The sequence below is a fragment of the Camellia sinensis genome, chromosome 14 (genome assembly GCF_055761805.1).
Source record: "Camellia sinensis isolate YWXY chromosome 14, ASM5576180v1, whole genome shotgun sequence".
Taxonomy (NCBI): domain Eukaryota; kingdom Viridiplantae; phylum Streptophyta; class Magnoliopsida; order Ericales; family Theaceae; genus Camellia; species Camellia sinensis.
Genome location: NC_138974.1, coordinates 8,235,383 through 8,249,730, shown reverse-complemented (window position 1 = coordinate 8,249,730; position 14,348 = coordinate 8,235,383). Strand labels below are relative to the sequence as shown.

At 33.1% G+C, this 14,348-nt stretch overlaps 1 protein-coding gene across 2 annotated transcripts; it reads right to left on the bottom strand.

The window, feature by feature from the left end:
* Window positions 1-4,608: 4,608 nt before the first annotated feature.
* LOC145807776 (uncharacterized) lies at window positions 4,609-8,778 on the bottom strand. 2 transcript variants are annotated; one of them, XM_082906602.1, is made up of 4 exons: window positions 8,397-8,778; window positions 8,224-8,289; window positions 5,129-5,301; window positions 4,609-4,992 (listed from the first exon to the last, which is right to left on the bottom strand). In XM_082906602.1, exons 1-4 carry the CDS (start codon window positions 8,746-8,748, stop codon window positions 4,798-4,800), a joined length of 786 nt encoding a protein of 261 aa, XP_082762728.1. In that variant the 5' UTR covers window positions 8,749-8,778; the 3' UTR covers window positions 4,609-4,797. The 2 variants fall into 2 exon arrangements, with proteins under 2 accessions (XP_082762728.1, XP_082762726.1); XM_082906600.1 differs by having other exon boundaries at window positions 5,129-5,304; window positions 8,397-8,776.
* Window positions 8,779-14,348: the final 5,570 nt, after the last annotated feature.

Here is a 14,348-nt window from a genome sequence, read left to right as displayed (position 1 = left end):
TACATGTCCACGCACAAAAGAAGTTCTTTGTGATACTTTGCTTGCATGTATGATGGATTGAAATATTGATAGAAAAATCTCTACTGTTACTGTTGACGATTGCTCTCGCTTTTGTTGGGTGGTAATTTGTTTCATATCCATTGTTGTGCGCATATTTTGAATTTGATTGTCAAAGATGGATTGGATGTCATACGAGTGGGTGTGGAGAAAATTTGAGAGAGTGTAGCTTATTGGACAGCAACACCAAAAAGGCAAGAAAAATTTGAAGAAACAGTCAATCAATTGCATAATCCACATACTAAGAAATTAGGACTTGATTGTGCAACTAGGTGGAATTCAACCTATTTGATGCTTCAGACTGCCTTGTTGTATAAGGATGTTTTTTTTTGGTTGAAAAATAGAGAGCCCCAATATAAGACCGTGCCAAGTGAAGAAAAATGAGAGTTTGCTAGAGAGATTAGTGGAAGGTTTAAGATATTTTTTTCTATCACCGAGTTATTTTCTAGTACTAAGCATCCCACTACCAATGTTTGTTTCCCAGCTTTATGTGATATTAGGATGACATTGTCTCAATGGCTCTCTTGTGAAATTGAAGTGATTAGAACAATGGCATCAAAATGGTGAAAAAATTTGATAAATATTGGTTAGTGATACATGGTGTTATTGGAGTTGCGGTTGTACTTGATCCTAGGTATAAGATGAGTGTATTGGAGTTTTATTTTGAAAAACTTTATGGAGACAAAGCTGAAGATGAAGTTGATAGGGTTCATCAGATTTGTTATGATTTGTTGCAAGAGTATCAACACCAAGTTGGCAAGGAGACCAATGTTGTTGGTGACTCTTCTAGTCATTCAGAAATTGTTACAGAGACCCTTTCAGAGTATGACTTGTTTATTAGTACGAAGAGAAGTAAAAAAATAAAGAATGTAAGATCAGAGTTGGACCATTATCTAGAAGATGATGTTTTGCCAAGAACTTCAGGTTTTGATGTTTTGAATTTGTGGAAAGCCAATGAACCAAAGTATCTGACTTTACAAGCAATAGCTAGGGATATTTTAGCTATTCTTGTATCCACTGTTGCTTCTGAGTCAGCATTTAGTACTAATGGAAGGTTGGCGAGTCTACATCGTAATAGACTTCAGCTAAACACATTAGAAGCATTAATGTGTGCACAAAGTTGGTTGTGGGGTGCAGAGATGAAATGTACTCATATTATTATTTCATCCAATCTACATATTATTATTTCACTTTTATATTACCATGGAATAATTTTAATATTGAATTTATATTCTTTACTTTTTAGGAAATTCAACATTGGAATTGGTGGGTTATGCGACTATATATGATGATGATGAGATGGAGTCGAATGAGTCGTGTGCCACTTTTGTGTTAGTTGTCATCTTTTTTGTTTTAATTGTTAACATTTTTTACATCTTATTAATAGTATTGATTATTTGTTTTTGTTTTTTTTTTCTTTTTGTTATTTAACAGGAATTCAAGTTGAAGAAGATGATGAAAGTTGTAATGTGGTTGAAAGATGATGAAAGTTGTATTGGACAATCTTATTTTTTATATTGTAATGGATTTGTTTTTTTTTTTTAATTTTATTTTTTGGGTAGCCTATCCCATGCAGGCTGTGCTTAGGACTAATTATTATGTTTGCAACTTGTTGAATTTTTCTTTCTGTGGGCTGGTGGACTGAATATGCTACTTTAGTTGACAGATTATGGCTACTGGATGAATCTGTCAGCATGTTGAATTTTTTGGGTAGCCTATCCTATTGAGTATTGATTATTGAGTCTGTCAACAGATTATGCTTGGGACTAATCTACTGAGTATTGATTGTTGAGTATTGATTATTTTTTGTGTGCTTGGGACTAATCTGCTGGATGAATCTGTCAACAGATTATGCTATGTACATGTTATGTTGCTATTGAGTTCATATTGACAGATAGCATGAAAATATGTACAGATTATGCCATGCTATGCTATTGACAAATAACTTGTTGAGTACAGATTATGCTATGTTTTTGAAATTATGTACAGATTTTTTAATTTTAAAATATGTACAGATTTTCTTAAAAGGATGTTTAAAATTTTTTTTGAAGAAAAAAAAAAAGGGGATCGTGGGGGGCGATGGGGTCCCCGGCGGGGATCGGGGCCGGGGACGGGTAGTGTGGTCCCCGGTCCCGTCCCGCCCCGTTGCCATTCCTACCTGGGACCCATATGCATAGTTGGTACCGACAACCCTAAAAGTCCATATCTTGTGCACACGTAGCCATTGTATTGTTTTCCCTAGGCAAGGGCTATATATAAACCACAGTATTATTTTCCCCGGGTAAGGGCCATGTATAAACCTCGGTATTGTTTCCCTCGGGTAAGGGCCATATGATTATGAGCCACGGTATTGTTTTCAATGGGTGGGGGCCATATAAACTAAGGATGCCACAGATACATTTCATAAAATTAGACATTCATTCATGATTTATAAAATAGCATTTCATAAAACAAATCATATCTTATCCTTCGTAAAACACTTATAATCAACGTATCTTTACAACGTTGTCACTCATAGATAGCTCCAATAGCAAAAGAGTCAAAGCAGTCGGATCAATAATCTATGGCGCGCAACCTACACAAACACATAACGGATACACATTGAAACACACGCTCAGAAAACACTTAACTCATTTATTTTCTATCTTGGTGTGTTTCTAATCATTATCCTCATTATTGTGTCTTAATTAGGGCTTAGGAATGTCTAAGATGCAATGAGAATACCAAAATGTAACTTGAAACACTTAGACAAATTTTCAAAAATAGGGCAGTCCGCTTAAGTGCAACTTTTGTCGCTCGAGCGGTCTGCAAAAGTCTATAAAACTTCTGGAAGCTCTCATTTTACGCTCGAGCTCAACTTCTGTCGCTCGAGCAGAGGGTCAAAAACAAGGGTGGTCACTCGAGCGCAAGTTTTGCAGCTCGAGCCAACCCCCAAACTCTGCAAAAGTACTAGAAACTCGCATTCTCCGCTCGAGCGTAGACTCCATCGCTCAAGCGGAAAGTGCAAATTCTGGAATTTCCAAATTGCTGATACAAGTTAAAAATCTATTTGCAAAGCATCAAAACACATCCTTTTGGGCCAAAACTTAGTAAAACTTTAAGAAACTCATAGCACATGATAAACTACAAACCATTTCACAAAATCAAGCCCAAAAACTTTGCCAATTGTACAAGCTCAAGTTTGAAACTTTGAAAACATAACATGCATGTATTTCCTTGAGTTCAAACTTTCCATATCTTGGTAAAATGAGATGTTTAGTACAAAAATATGTTGAATTCTTCAAATAGAACCAAAACATGAACATGCATGTAAGAATTCCATGGAAACAATTTCAAAATAATGTAATACATGCATACATGTATGTCATTAGCTCATTCCTTCCATGATTGTCTTGATTCTAACATGTTCTCTTCACTTTCATGCAATTACCCCTACATGACTCATGAATTCACCTCTTATGTACTTTATCTCCAAGAATTAAAGGAGGAGTTCATACGTAAGGCGTGGATTTAAAGGATTCAAGCTTAAATAGCCAAGTCTTCTACCACTCTCCTTTCAATTCTCTCTTCTCCAAGCTTTTGATATCAATCCTTACTCACTCTCCCTTACTCACATTTGTGTGTGTCCAGGAGTGAGGAAAATGAAGGCATATACAGGCCTTATATAGGCTAATTAAGGGACTTAATTAAACTTAGTTAAAGTTAATCAATTGGCATTATTTTATTCTAATTAATTTGTTCCAAATCAAATTTCAATTAAATCCACCATAATTTTCTAAAAATTCTAAATAACACATATACCGAGTCAATTTCGTGATCGGTTGCCGATAAAGCCTTCAATTCGCATAAAGAAACAAAAACACAGACAGATCTTTCTACGATAGACAAATATAAATGCAAATAACATATAACACATGCAATTAACGTAGAATTTCATCTTAATTACGTATTAGCAATCTTAATCAAGGATCATGGGCTAATCACATATCAAGGTTGTTACAAAAAGAAACACTATAAAAAGTCAATTCATTCATTCTCTCTATTTTTTTCACATCTTTTTATAAAAAATCAAAAATCTATTTAAAAAGCCAATTTCCAAAACACAACCACCACCAACACCAACCCCAGCAGTCCTTGCAATCATAGATATGCGTCATCTGCTCATCACTACTACTTAATGTCTGTTGGATGTCATTCCACCAGTGGAACCATTTCCTCAACCACAACCACCCCAGTTATAGATATGCCTCTTCTTCTCCTTTTATTTGCTTTTTATTTTTTATTTTTTTAATGGTAAATACTATTATATATCATATGATGCACTCCTCTGCATTCACTTATGGTGCTCCTGCTGGTGCTGATGTTATGTACTTTGATTGAAGTAAATCTATCAACTCCAAAACCCAAAACACTACAATTTGAGAAAAATAAATAACACAAAATATGCCCGTGTACCATCCAAACTCAATTTATGTACTTTGTGAAAGCTAACACCCCCATAACCGAATTAGCCGGTGAACAAAACAGGGCACTGATCATGTCACTCAAGCCTGAAGCAAAACCAAGAACCAAGCCTTAAGTTATCTTATTAGGCTCTAAATAAACTTTAAAAGGGCAATAAATACATCAGTCCCGTCAAGAGGTAGCTACGAAAATTCAGTTAGACCTTTCTCATGATACATACTACTATATACAGGTGATGGATTCAACAATACACAACACACACAAAAAAAGTATGATTCAAACACAAGGACCAGACCTAAGCACCCTCTCTAGTTTCTCGGCCTTGTCATAATCATTTTCTGTGAGAGGACCAGCAGGAAAAGGAGTGATTTCCACAACCAAGTGTGGAGTTGGGAGCTCATCAAACAAAGCTCTCACGTTGTTACAACACACACTCTCTCCATGAGCGCTCTCCCTCCTAATCTGGCAACCCTATCACAAAACAAAAGTAATCTATGATAAGCAACAATATTTTATTTTCCAATTTATGTTTTTGAACAAATATTGCAAATATAAAAAGAACAAGAACAAAACAAAGTTCTAAAATTGCTCAGTGAAGTTGTATTACCTTGTGGGAAGTGGCATCTCTGAATTTATCATCATCTGATAGCAAAGATGCAATGGATTTAAGAAGGTGCCGCCCTTCTGATTTGGAAGGTACTCTGTAATTCCGCTTCAATGTACCCTTGGTCGTGGGATGCCATTTGCTTACTAGTTTCCTTCTGTCAGCAGCTTGCTTATCTGCTTGAACAAAACACCATTCAAATTATTCCAATCTCAAACAAAAAAACACAAACAAGTAGAAAAAGATCCCCATGTTCACAAAGCCTTTTGATCAAAACTATACAACTATAATAAGTACAATATGGAACCAAAACAATCATTCAGAAGAGGCATATTTTCTCATTGTTTATAGTCTATATACCTGTACAAAAAGTTTTGTCAACAGCAATGTGCAGAAAAAACTGAAATTCTGTATTCCTATCCTCCTCGAAACTACCAACTGCAGTTCAGTAGACCACACTGACATACGGCCTTAGAAATTAATCTGTTGATGCGATTTTCAGCTATTTGGCACATGGTATATTGAAAAGAAAAAAAGAAGCACTTCCATTGACACAATAACCACGTATTAGCAATTCTATAGCAGAGGCCATAAACACTGATCTATAAAACCATTGCTTTTAACAAATGGTTCACAGTAAACATTGTCTACAAGCTCCTCAATTGCTATACAAGAGATATAAGAAGCACAAACACTTTTGTAGAGAAGGTGTGTTGTGTCAAACACCTTCTTCAAAAGTGTCTGACACTTCTTCAACATGTCTTAAATAGGAATGTAAATTCATAATATCAAACACTTTACAGACATTTCTCGGACACTTGGCTGACACTTCTTAAACCCTTTGAACATGACCTATGTGATGAATATCTTCATAATATTATTTAGTATTTCTTGGAATATAAGTTATTCATTATAAATATGTTTTGAAACATTTATAAGATGAATTATTTGTATATCCATATTCTACAATTGTTTTGCATTTTCTAGATTGTAATTATTATGTGAATGATATTTTGATAAGTAAGTTTTAAAATATAAGACTTTTTAATTTTAATTGGTGTTATATTATTGTTTTACCATTACTTTCCAACAAACTATTCATATATTCACATATAATAAATTTATAACTCTAATTTTTACCATGTCCCAAGCATATTGTGTTCTGCATTTTTTGGACGTCGACATGTCCATGTCATGTCACAAGCCCGTGTTTATGGACGTCGACATGTCTGTGTCATGTCACATGTCCGTGTTTATGTTGAGAGAGAGAGAGAGAGAGAGAGAGAGGTTCTCATGCCCAGTTTTGAGAGCGCCCTAGCTCAAACATTCTACAGGGTGTTCAATAACCAACAAAATAAGAGACTCTTGACCTCTTCTTTTTCCCTTGGATTGGTACGTTGTTGTAAACTTCACCAAAATAAGAAGCAATAAAATGCTATATTGAGAAGGGCTAAAACAAACTGAAACAAAACTCAGATTAGTGAATACAGCTAATATATATATTCTCATAGGTGAAACTCATGTGGGCAACACCTACAAATTGAGAAGTAACCAAGATTAAAGGGTAAATAACACCATTAGTCCATGTAGTAAAGTGTCACTTTAGCCTCCCTAATTTCAATTTGAATATTTTGGTCTCCACATTTTTAATTTTGTTGCAATGTGGTCCCTCCTTCACTTGCCATTAGAATTTTGTTGTAAAATACCATTAGTCCTTGTAGTTTGTTTTGAATTTCTGTGGTCCCTTTAGGTTTGCACGTGATTCTTTGGGTTCAAAATGTTAACAATGCATGACGGAGGGACCACATTGCAACAAAATTGAAAATGTAATGGCCAATTGTTCAAATTGAAACTACGAGAACCAAAGTGAAATTTCGATCAAACTAAAGGGCCCAATGATGTAATTTACCCAATTATGACACTGCAGGAGAAAATTCATTAGCCTCCAATACCAAAAGGTGCATAGCGTCCACTATGAAGATATATCCTATGCATTTGTGACCTACAGGCCAAAACAGAAAACCAGATACACACAAAGGCCTGGATGACAAAGTGATATATTTTTGTTCTAGAAATCTGGGAAAATCCAGTTTATTCAGCCCTGAACAAGGCATACTAACTAAATGCATTCATTTTGAGGCACCAGGCATACTTGAAACACTCATTTATTTTTCACAATACTTTAAGCATCTATTCGCTTCAGTTCATACTTTCTGTTTCGGTTTCTGACTTTAGAAGCCATCACAGTAGAAATACAAAACTACCAGTATTTATTTAAAGAATAATTTAACATTTTTTACTAAAAATACAAGAGGCTAAATATGATTGGTTGTCAAAAAAGCAATGATACTTGAACATGTAATGATATTTGGAGACATTTTTAGTACATGTAGTATGCTCTTTATTTAATATATTCCTCAATCCCATTCACACAATATTTGTATAGAAATCATTGCACATTCTCAGATATCATATATTCTATGTATCTCGTTTTTATTTATTGAAGTTAGCTTACTTTCTATTTTATTTTATTTTATATATATTCTACAAGTAGTTGCCATTTTATTTTATTTTATTTTTTCCATCAAAACATACAAAGTTACAACTCAGAATCATATGGTGAACTATGCTCTGCCCAGATCATAAACTACTTGTGCAAGGAACAGATATTTATTGTAGTTACAAGTATTTCAGGTCCTCATCAAAATTTTCTCGTAAAGGCTTTCACTTTCATTTTACACTAGCACTACAACTTTCTACCCCAATAGAAGAAAACTTAGCTAAGAAACACCCAGCCAACAAAATCAAAATGGAAAAACTAATGAACCTGATCAGATTCGAAAAAGGTTAAAAATCTGACAGGAAATCAAAATTGAACAAGATCAAGGAGTTGGGGGCAAATGTCAGAATACATACCCTTTTCCAATTCTCACTAGAAAATAGTAAGCATCCAAATGAAAGAACCTCCAAAACAAACCTAGGTTTCACTTATCATTTGACCAATATATATATATATATATAAATTAAGAAATAAATAAATATTCATAAAATGACATTTACAAAGGATAATCTAGCACAAATTGAAGAAACCCACAAACCTGGGTTGCCTTGGATCTCCTCAATCCATTTAGAGAAACCCAGATCGTCAGAACCAGCTTCCAAATCTACAACAACAAAAACACAACCACCACAAAGAGTGATAGTTAGATACACATAAAAAAATGCAGATACAGATACAGCCCCATTTGGTGATGTTCATCTCGTAGTAGACCTGAGACAGAGACAGAGACAAGTGGGTTTGATGGAGATCCAGCCAAACCAGCCTTTAGGAGGGCATAAAAGATGCAAAGCCTGCCAGCCCACAGAAGAGGGGTCTCGAGCAAGGAAGCATGTACTCCTCCTCCTCTTCTGGTGTTGGGTAATCCACTCCTCCTACCCAAACACATCCCACTTCCCCCTCCATGATTATTATTATTATTAGGAAAGAGGGTTTTGGACACCAAAGCAGGATCAGCACTAGTAGAATTCAGATTCAGATTCAGATTCTTGAGGTAGTAGTACTTGGTTATGGTGGTTGTAGCTTGAAAAGGTGATGTGAAGCTAGTAGTGATCTGCAGAATCATCTCTTTGTTAGGAAACTTTTTTTTCTTTGTTAGAACAAACAATTTACTGATGATGTCTTGTGTTGTGTGTACATTATCCGTATCTAATAAGTGGGTAGGATTGGGTTGAAAATAAATTAGTTATTTGAGAAAAAATAAATTTAAAAAATTAATAAGATAAAATGTGATATTTAAATTATAAAAAAAAATATAAAAATTTAAAAAGTTAATCTAAAAAAAATTTTTAGTTCCAAATTAAAAAGTCTTAATTTTTAAAAGTCAATTAAATTTTTTTTGTCAAACGATGACATAGGCATATTTTGAAAAATAGGTTAAAAATTAAAGGGAATATCATTTTAATCCCTTAACTTTCACGCATTTTTTAATTTAACCTCCAAATTTCGAATAATATTAATTTTACATTCAAACTTTGAAATTATGATCAATTTGGCCCTTACCGTTACATTCCGTCTACAATTAGACGGAATGTGCTGACGTGACACAAAAATTTCATTTGAAATTTCATTTTACCCTCCAAACTATACTTTAAAAATCAATTTACCCTCTAAATTAAAAATCAATTTGCCTCTCACGTCAGCACATTTCGTCCAATTATAGAAGGAATGTGACGGCAGGGGCCAAATTGATCAAAATTTCGAAAGTTTTGGTGTAAAATTGATATTAATAGAAGTTTGGAGGTCAAATTGAAAAATGCGTAAAAATTTGGAGAGCAAAATGATATTTTCTCTAAAAACTAAGGCATCATTTGGCATAAATTAAATAAGTGCACCTTTCTACTTTTGTATATATCTTTTTATAAAAAATTAAAAAGTACACTTATTTAGATCATCTCAAACAATTCCTAACTTTTTAGCTTTTTTAATTTTTTAAAAAATATATATATAAAAAATAAACAAAATAATAAAATCTAAAAACACTGACAAACTAAAATATTAATTTTTAACTAACTTTTCAAAATAGACCCAACATTTCACTGCACTTATTTCCTATTTTTATAAATGTTACGGAATGGTATGGTGATTCACATTTTTTAAATTATTTTCTAATTATCAAATGTGTGTTATCAAAAAAATATGTAACTTCATTTCTTAATTATAAATTATGGTAATTCTTATTAGAAAAATAAGTAATATTTATCACAAATTGTGTATCATAACACAAAAGGTAAATTACACTTACACCTTCTGAGATTTGGATTTAATATATATCACCTCCTAATATTTGGAAAATTACACTGGCTCCTCTGTCATTGTAATTATTTAGATAGAATTAACGCTAGTATCAAAAAGACATTGAATTCATACACTTTCTCTTTTATTACTTTGCTTTGCTTTTTTCTTTTACTTTTTTTCTTTCTTTCCTTTACTTTACTTTTTTTTCCAATGTAATTTCCTCCGTTTTTCTATTAGGAGTCGTTGCCTTTCATATAAGTAGGAGGTTTGGTATTAAAATGACATTGAATTCATACACTCTCTTTTTTCTTTCTTTGCTTTACTTCTTTTCTTTTCTTTTCTTTTTTTCCTTTGCTTTACTTTTTTTTCCAATGTAATTTCCTCTATTTTTCTGTTAGGAGTTGTTGCCTTTTGTAACCCCCCCCAAAATATAACCATAAGTCCAACCCAAATATATATGAATAACTGCATGAATGAGAATGTAAAGTTTTTTCATTTCATAATGCTAATAGTACAAAAGAGTTTAGCATAAATAAATACTCAATAAGCTGACACATTTCCAAGTCTTGGCTTGGTTACAACAAAAGTGAGACTAGCTCATACAATTTAAGCCCTAGGCTATACAAAAAGTGAAACAAGACAAAGAAGCTCTTGCTTCCCAAAAGTCCCTCCAATGCTATTGCCTTGGTGGAGGTATGCTATCATTACCTGAAAATATTTTTCCCAAATAGGATGAGCCACAGCCTAGTAGAAATAATCTAACGCAATACGCATAAACAATGCCTGTGATAAAACATTCACATTTTATATAGTCATAAGGTACCAAATCCAAATCTTAATCCATTTCTATTCAATTCATTTCAATACATGAGTCAATTTCATTATTTCTCAATAACCCAAATGAGACTACAACTCAATGGTTCTACAATCACATCATTAACACACAAACACTTCAATATGTCATTTTACGAAAATTTCATCCGCGGGATCGGTACTCATGTATAAATTTTGGGGCTTTCACCCAAGACACTCCGGCTAACTTAATTATAATGGAGTTCATCCCCTTTCTCCTCCCAAACAGTGGAGTACATTCCATCTCTCCTCCCAAACAATCATGCATATGCAATGTATTTAAACACATAATCAACACGGAGTACATCCCCTTTCTCCTCCCAAACAATCATACATATACAATGTATTTACAACATGATCATATTCAATGATAACCTACCATGGATTAGTTTTAATTCACCTAATCCTCATATAATTTCTACAACAATCATAGTTATCCTCCACCGATAGCCTAATACAGTTATTTCTAAACAGATAACCAATCTCAAGATATATATATATATATATATATTATTTAAAATTTCCAAAGATGAAGAGTATCATCTACTCTATTCCACAATGTATGTCAATACTTGTTCAATTTCATATTTACAACACTAATTTCATTTATTTATACAAAATAAATATTATAATCATTTTAAGGCAAACTCCATCTTTTCTCAAATATCAACCAAGTACCAAAATCAACAATTTTGGCACCATACAACATCATTTTCAAACCCTACAATCATTTTCTTCTCATTCACCACAAACCCCTCTTTTCATTTTACACCAAGATCCTAGGTTTGTTCACATTACCCTAAAATCCCACCATTATTACACAACAACAAATAACTAAATTAAAAACCATATTAAAGTGTAGAAAATCCCTACCTTAAGAAGAAAAGACCAATCAAAGCAAAGTAGAATCCTCAACAACACCGAGACCACCTTCCAATCAAATCAAAATGAAGCTCTTGGAATGCTCTAACTTTTTCTCAAAGACACTAGGGTAGAGAACCCAAAGGGTCTAGGCCAAAATGTAGAGAGAGAGAGAGAGAGTATTTTAGAGAGAGGGAGTCAAGATCTAGGTTTTTGAAAACTTTTTGAGAGAGAGAAGAATGAAAAAGTAATATAAAATGTCATTTTCGCGATCTAATATGCGCACAGTCCGTTCGAGCGGAAGAGTTGACGCTCGCGCGTCAGACACAAAAAATTGTTTAGCTCGAGTGCAATAAAGGCCGCTTGAGTGCCAAGACACAATGAATGCTCACCGCTCGAGCACAAGAATTCTCCGCTCGAGCATAGAAAAAACACATCTAGAAGTTTTGCAGACAACAAGGCAACGCTTAAGTGCAGGAAAGGCTGCTCAAGCGTCCACTCACTCGAACGTAGGAAACGCTGCTCGAGCGTAGAAACCACTCTCCCAGTAGTTTTGCAGACCTGCAGAGTACTGAGAGTTTGTAAAGCCCGCTCGAGCGCAAAAATGGCCGCTCGAGCGAAGGAGCAAAAATCTGGGCAATAAAGGTTTGGAAAAATAAGTAGCCAACCTGTTCCAAACACACAATCCCAACCCGACAACCAAAAATAGAGGGGAGACCAGGGAAACAAGATATGAATCACCATTCAAAACTATACAAACCCGAGTCCAGAATACAACAAGTGACGGGTCAAAACCGAAATCGCTATACCTTTTATATAAGTTGAAGGTTTGTAAAATGAGATTATTAACTACATGGGTGGGAATGCAATTTCCCAAACGTTAAGGAGTGATATGTATTAAGCCAAATCTTAGCAAGTGTCACTATAATTTACCCAAACACAAAAATATATAGTACACACTCTTAGAAAGATGTATACCATAAAATTTATCATATATATACAATCGAAAAAGAAACATTGTAATAGAGTCATCAAAATAGAATCAGAACAGATCACATGAATTGTTAGAGCACGGTTGCTCAGACAATACCCATCCCATATCCATATATAATAACTAGAGTAAATTATATCCATAGTTCTTGTATTTTAATTCTTATATTATTTTGATCTGTATAGTTTTAATTGGTTCAATTTTGATGTCGAATTCATGATTTTTTCTCAATTTAGTCTGATTGATTATAATTGTTAATATTTTTTTATAGAAAATGCGCACATGAAATGCATGTATCATGTTTTTAGAGATAAAATTGTAAAGTTGATCAACTCTGTGAGTTAATCTCAACCAACTCAGTAATTAATTTTTGTTAAAAACCCTAATGATGTTATCAATTAGATATAATGAACACAAAATTTAAAGGGATAAATTATAGTAAACCCCCTTAAACTATGACTCGTTTGCACTTTTGCCCCCATGAACTTCAAAATGCAATGGTTGACCATCTTGAACTACTATCTTGTTACACTTTAACATTTTCTGTTAGAATTCTATCACGAGATTTAAACAAAATTAGGCCATACACATGACACATTTATTGAGCTTTTGAAGACAATAATACTCGTTATTGATTTTTTTACGACAATTTTACCTTATTTACTAATTCCATTTGCATTTTGTCTCTTTTTATTTTAGTGGCAAAATGCAAATAAGTTCACCAAATAAGAATATTATTGTCCTAAAAATTTAATAAATATGTCATGTAATTTACATATAATATGATTTTGTGTAAATTCCTAATAGAATCTTAACAAAAGGGGTTAACTGTATCAAGGTATAACTGTTGAGGTTTGAAATTCATGGGGGATAAAATGCAAATAAGGCATAGTTTAAACGGATTTACTGTAATTTATCTAATTTAAAATTAAGGATCAAAATTAAACTAATTAAAAGTGTAAAAATCAAAATGACACAATAGATATAATATAGAAACAAAATTTATCCAAATAACTGTGTTAAGACATAAATAAAAGTAAAATGATAAATTATAATGACCTCTCGGGAGAAACTATCAAATTACAACTAGTCCCTAACATATTCAAATATTAGATATTTATATTCACGTAACACTAACGCAATTGTTGGAGCATCTCAACCGACCTTGTTACTTTAATTCTACAATGTCAAAATATTATATTTTAAGAGATCTAGATCAACAATATGTATGCTGATTTTTTACATAATTCAATTTATATCAGAGCATCTCCAACCTTTACTTAGATTTTTTATCAAATTTAAATTTAATGAAACACACTCACTTTTTATGCCCTAACCATAGCATCAAATCTATATCAAATGAAGGGAGAGTAATTCTTTTTATCAAATCAAGGGAGCGTTTTATCCTTTTATCAAATTTGTAAGTGACCATTGAGTCGGACGTCCGCCCAGACAACTGGGTTTGGGATGGAATTAGAAGGAAAATTTACTCTTACCAGATGACCAGTTGAATTGATGAAGTGCATTATATCAGATCAAACTTTTCATCAAATTTTTACTCAAATTTGATAAAATTTTTGATGAAGCATTAGAGAAATTCTCATAAGACACAATTTACACTATTTTTGAATTAAAAAGTTTTAACTTATTAATTAATATGTTTTAAATTTTAATTCATAAACATATTCAAACTCACATTAAATAATATTTATTTGTGAACATTT

Excerpts from the sequence above, each read along its gene's own strand:
- LOC145807776 (XM_082906600.1), bottom strand. The coding sequence starts at position 8,748 with ATGATTCTGCAGATCACTACTAGCTTCACATCACCTTTTCAAGCTACA. Across the intron at positions 8,290-8,396 it reads TGTCTCTGTCTCTGTCTCAG|ATTTGGAAGCTGGTTCTGAC; the intron begins GTCTACTACGAG and ends TTGTTGTTGTAG. Across the intron at positions 5,305-8,223 it reads GGAGATCCAAGGCAACCCAG|CAGATAAGCAAGCTGCTGAC; the intron begins GTTTGTGGGTTT and ends GTTTTGTTCAAG.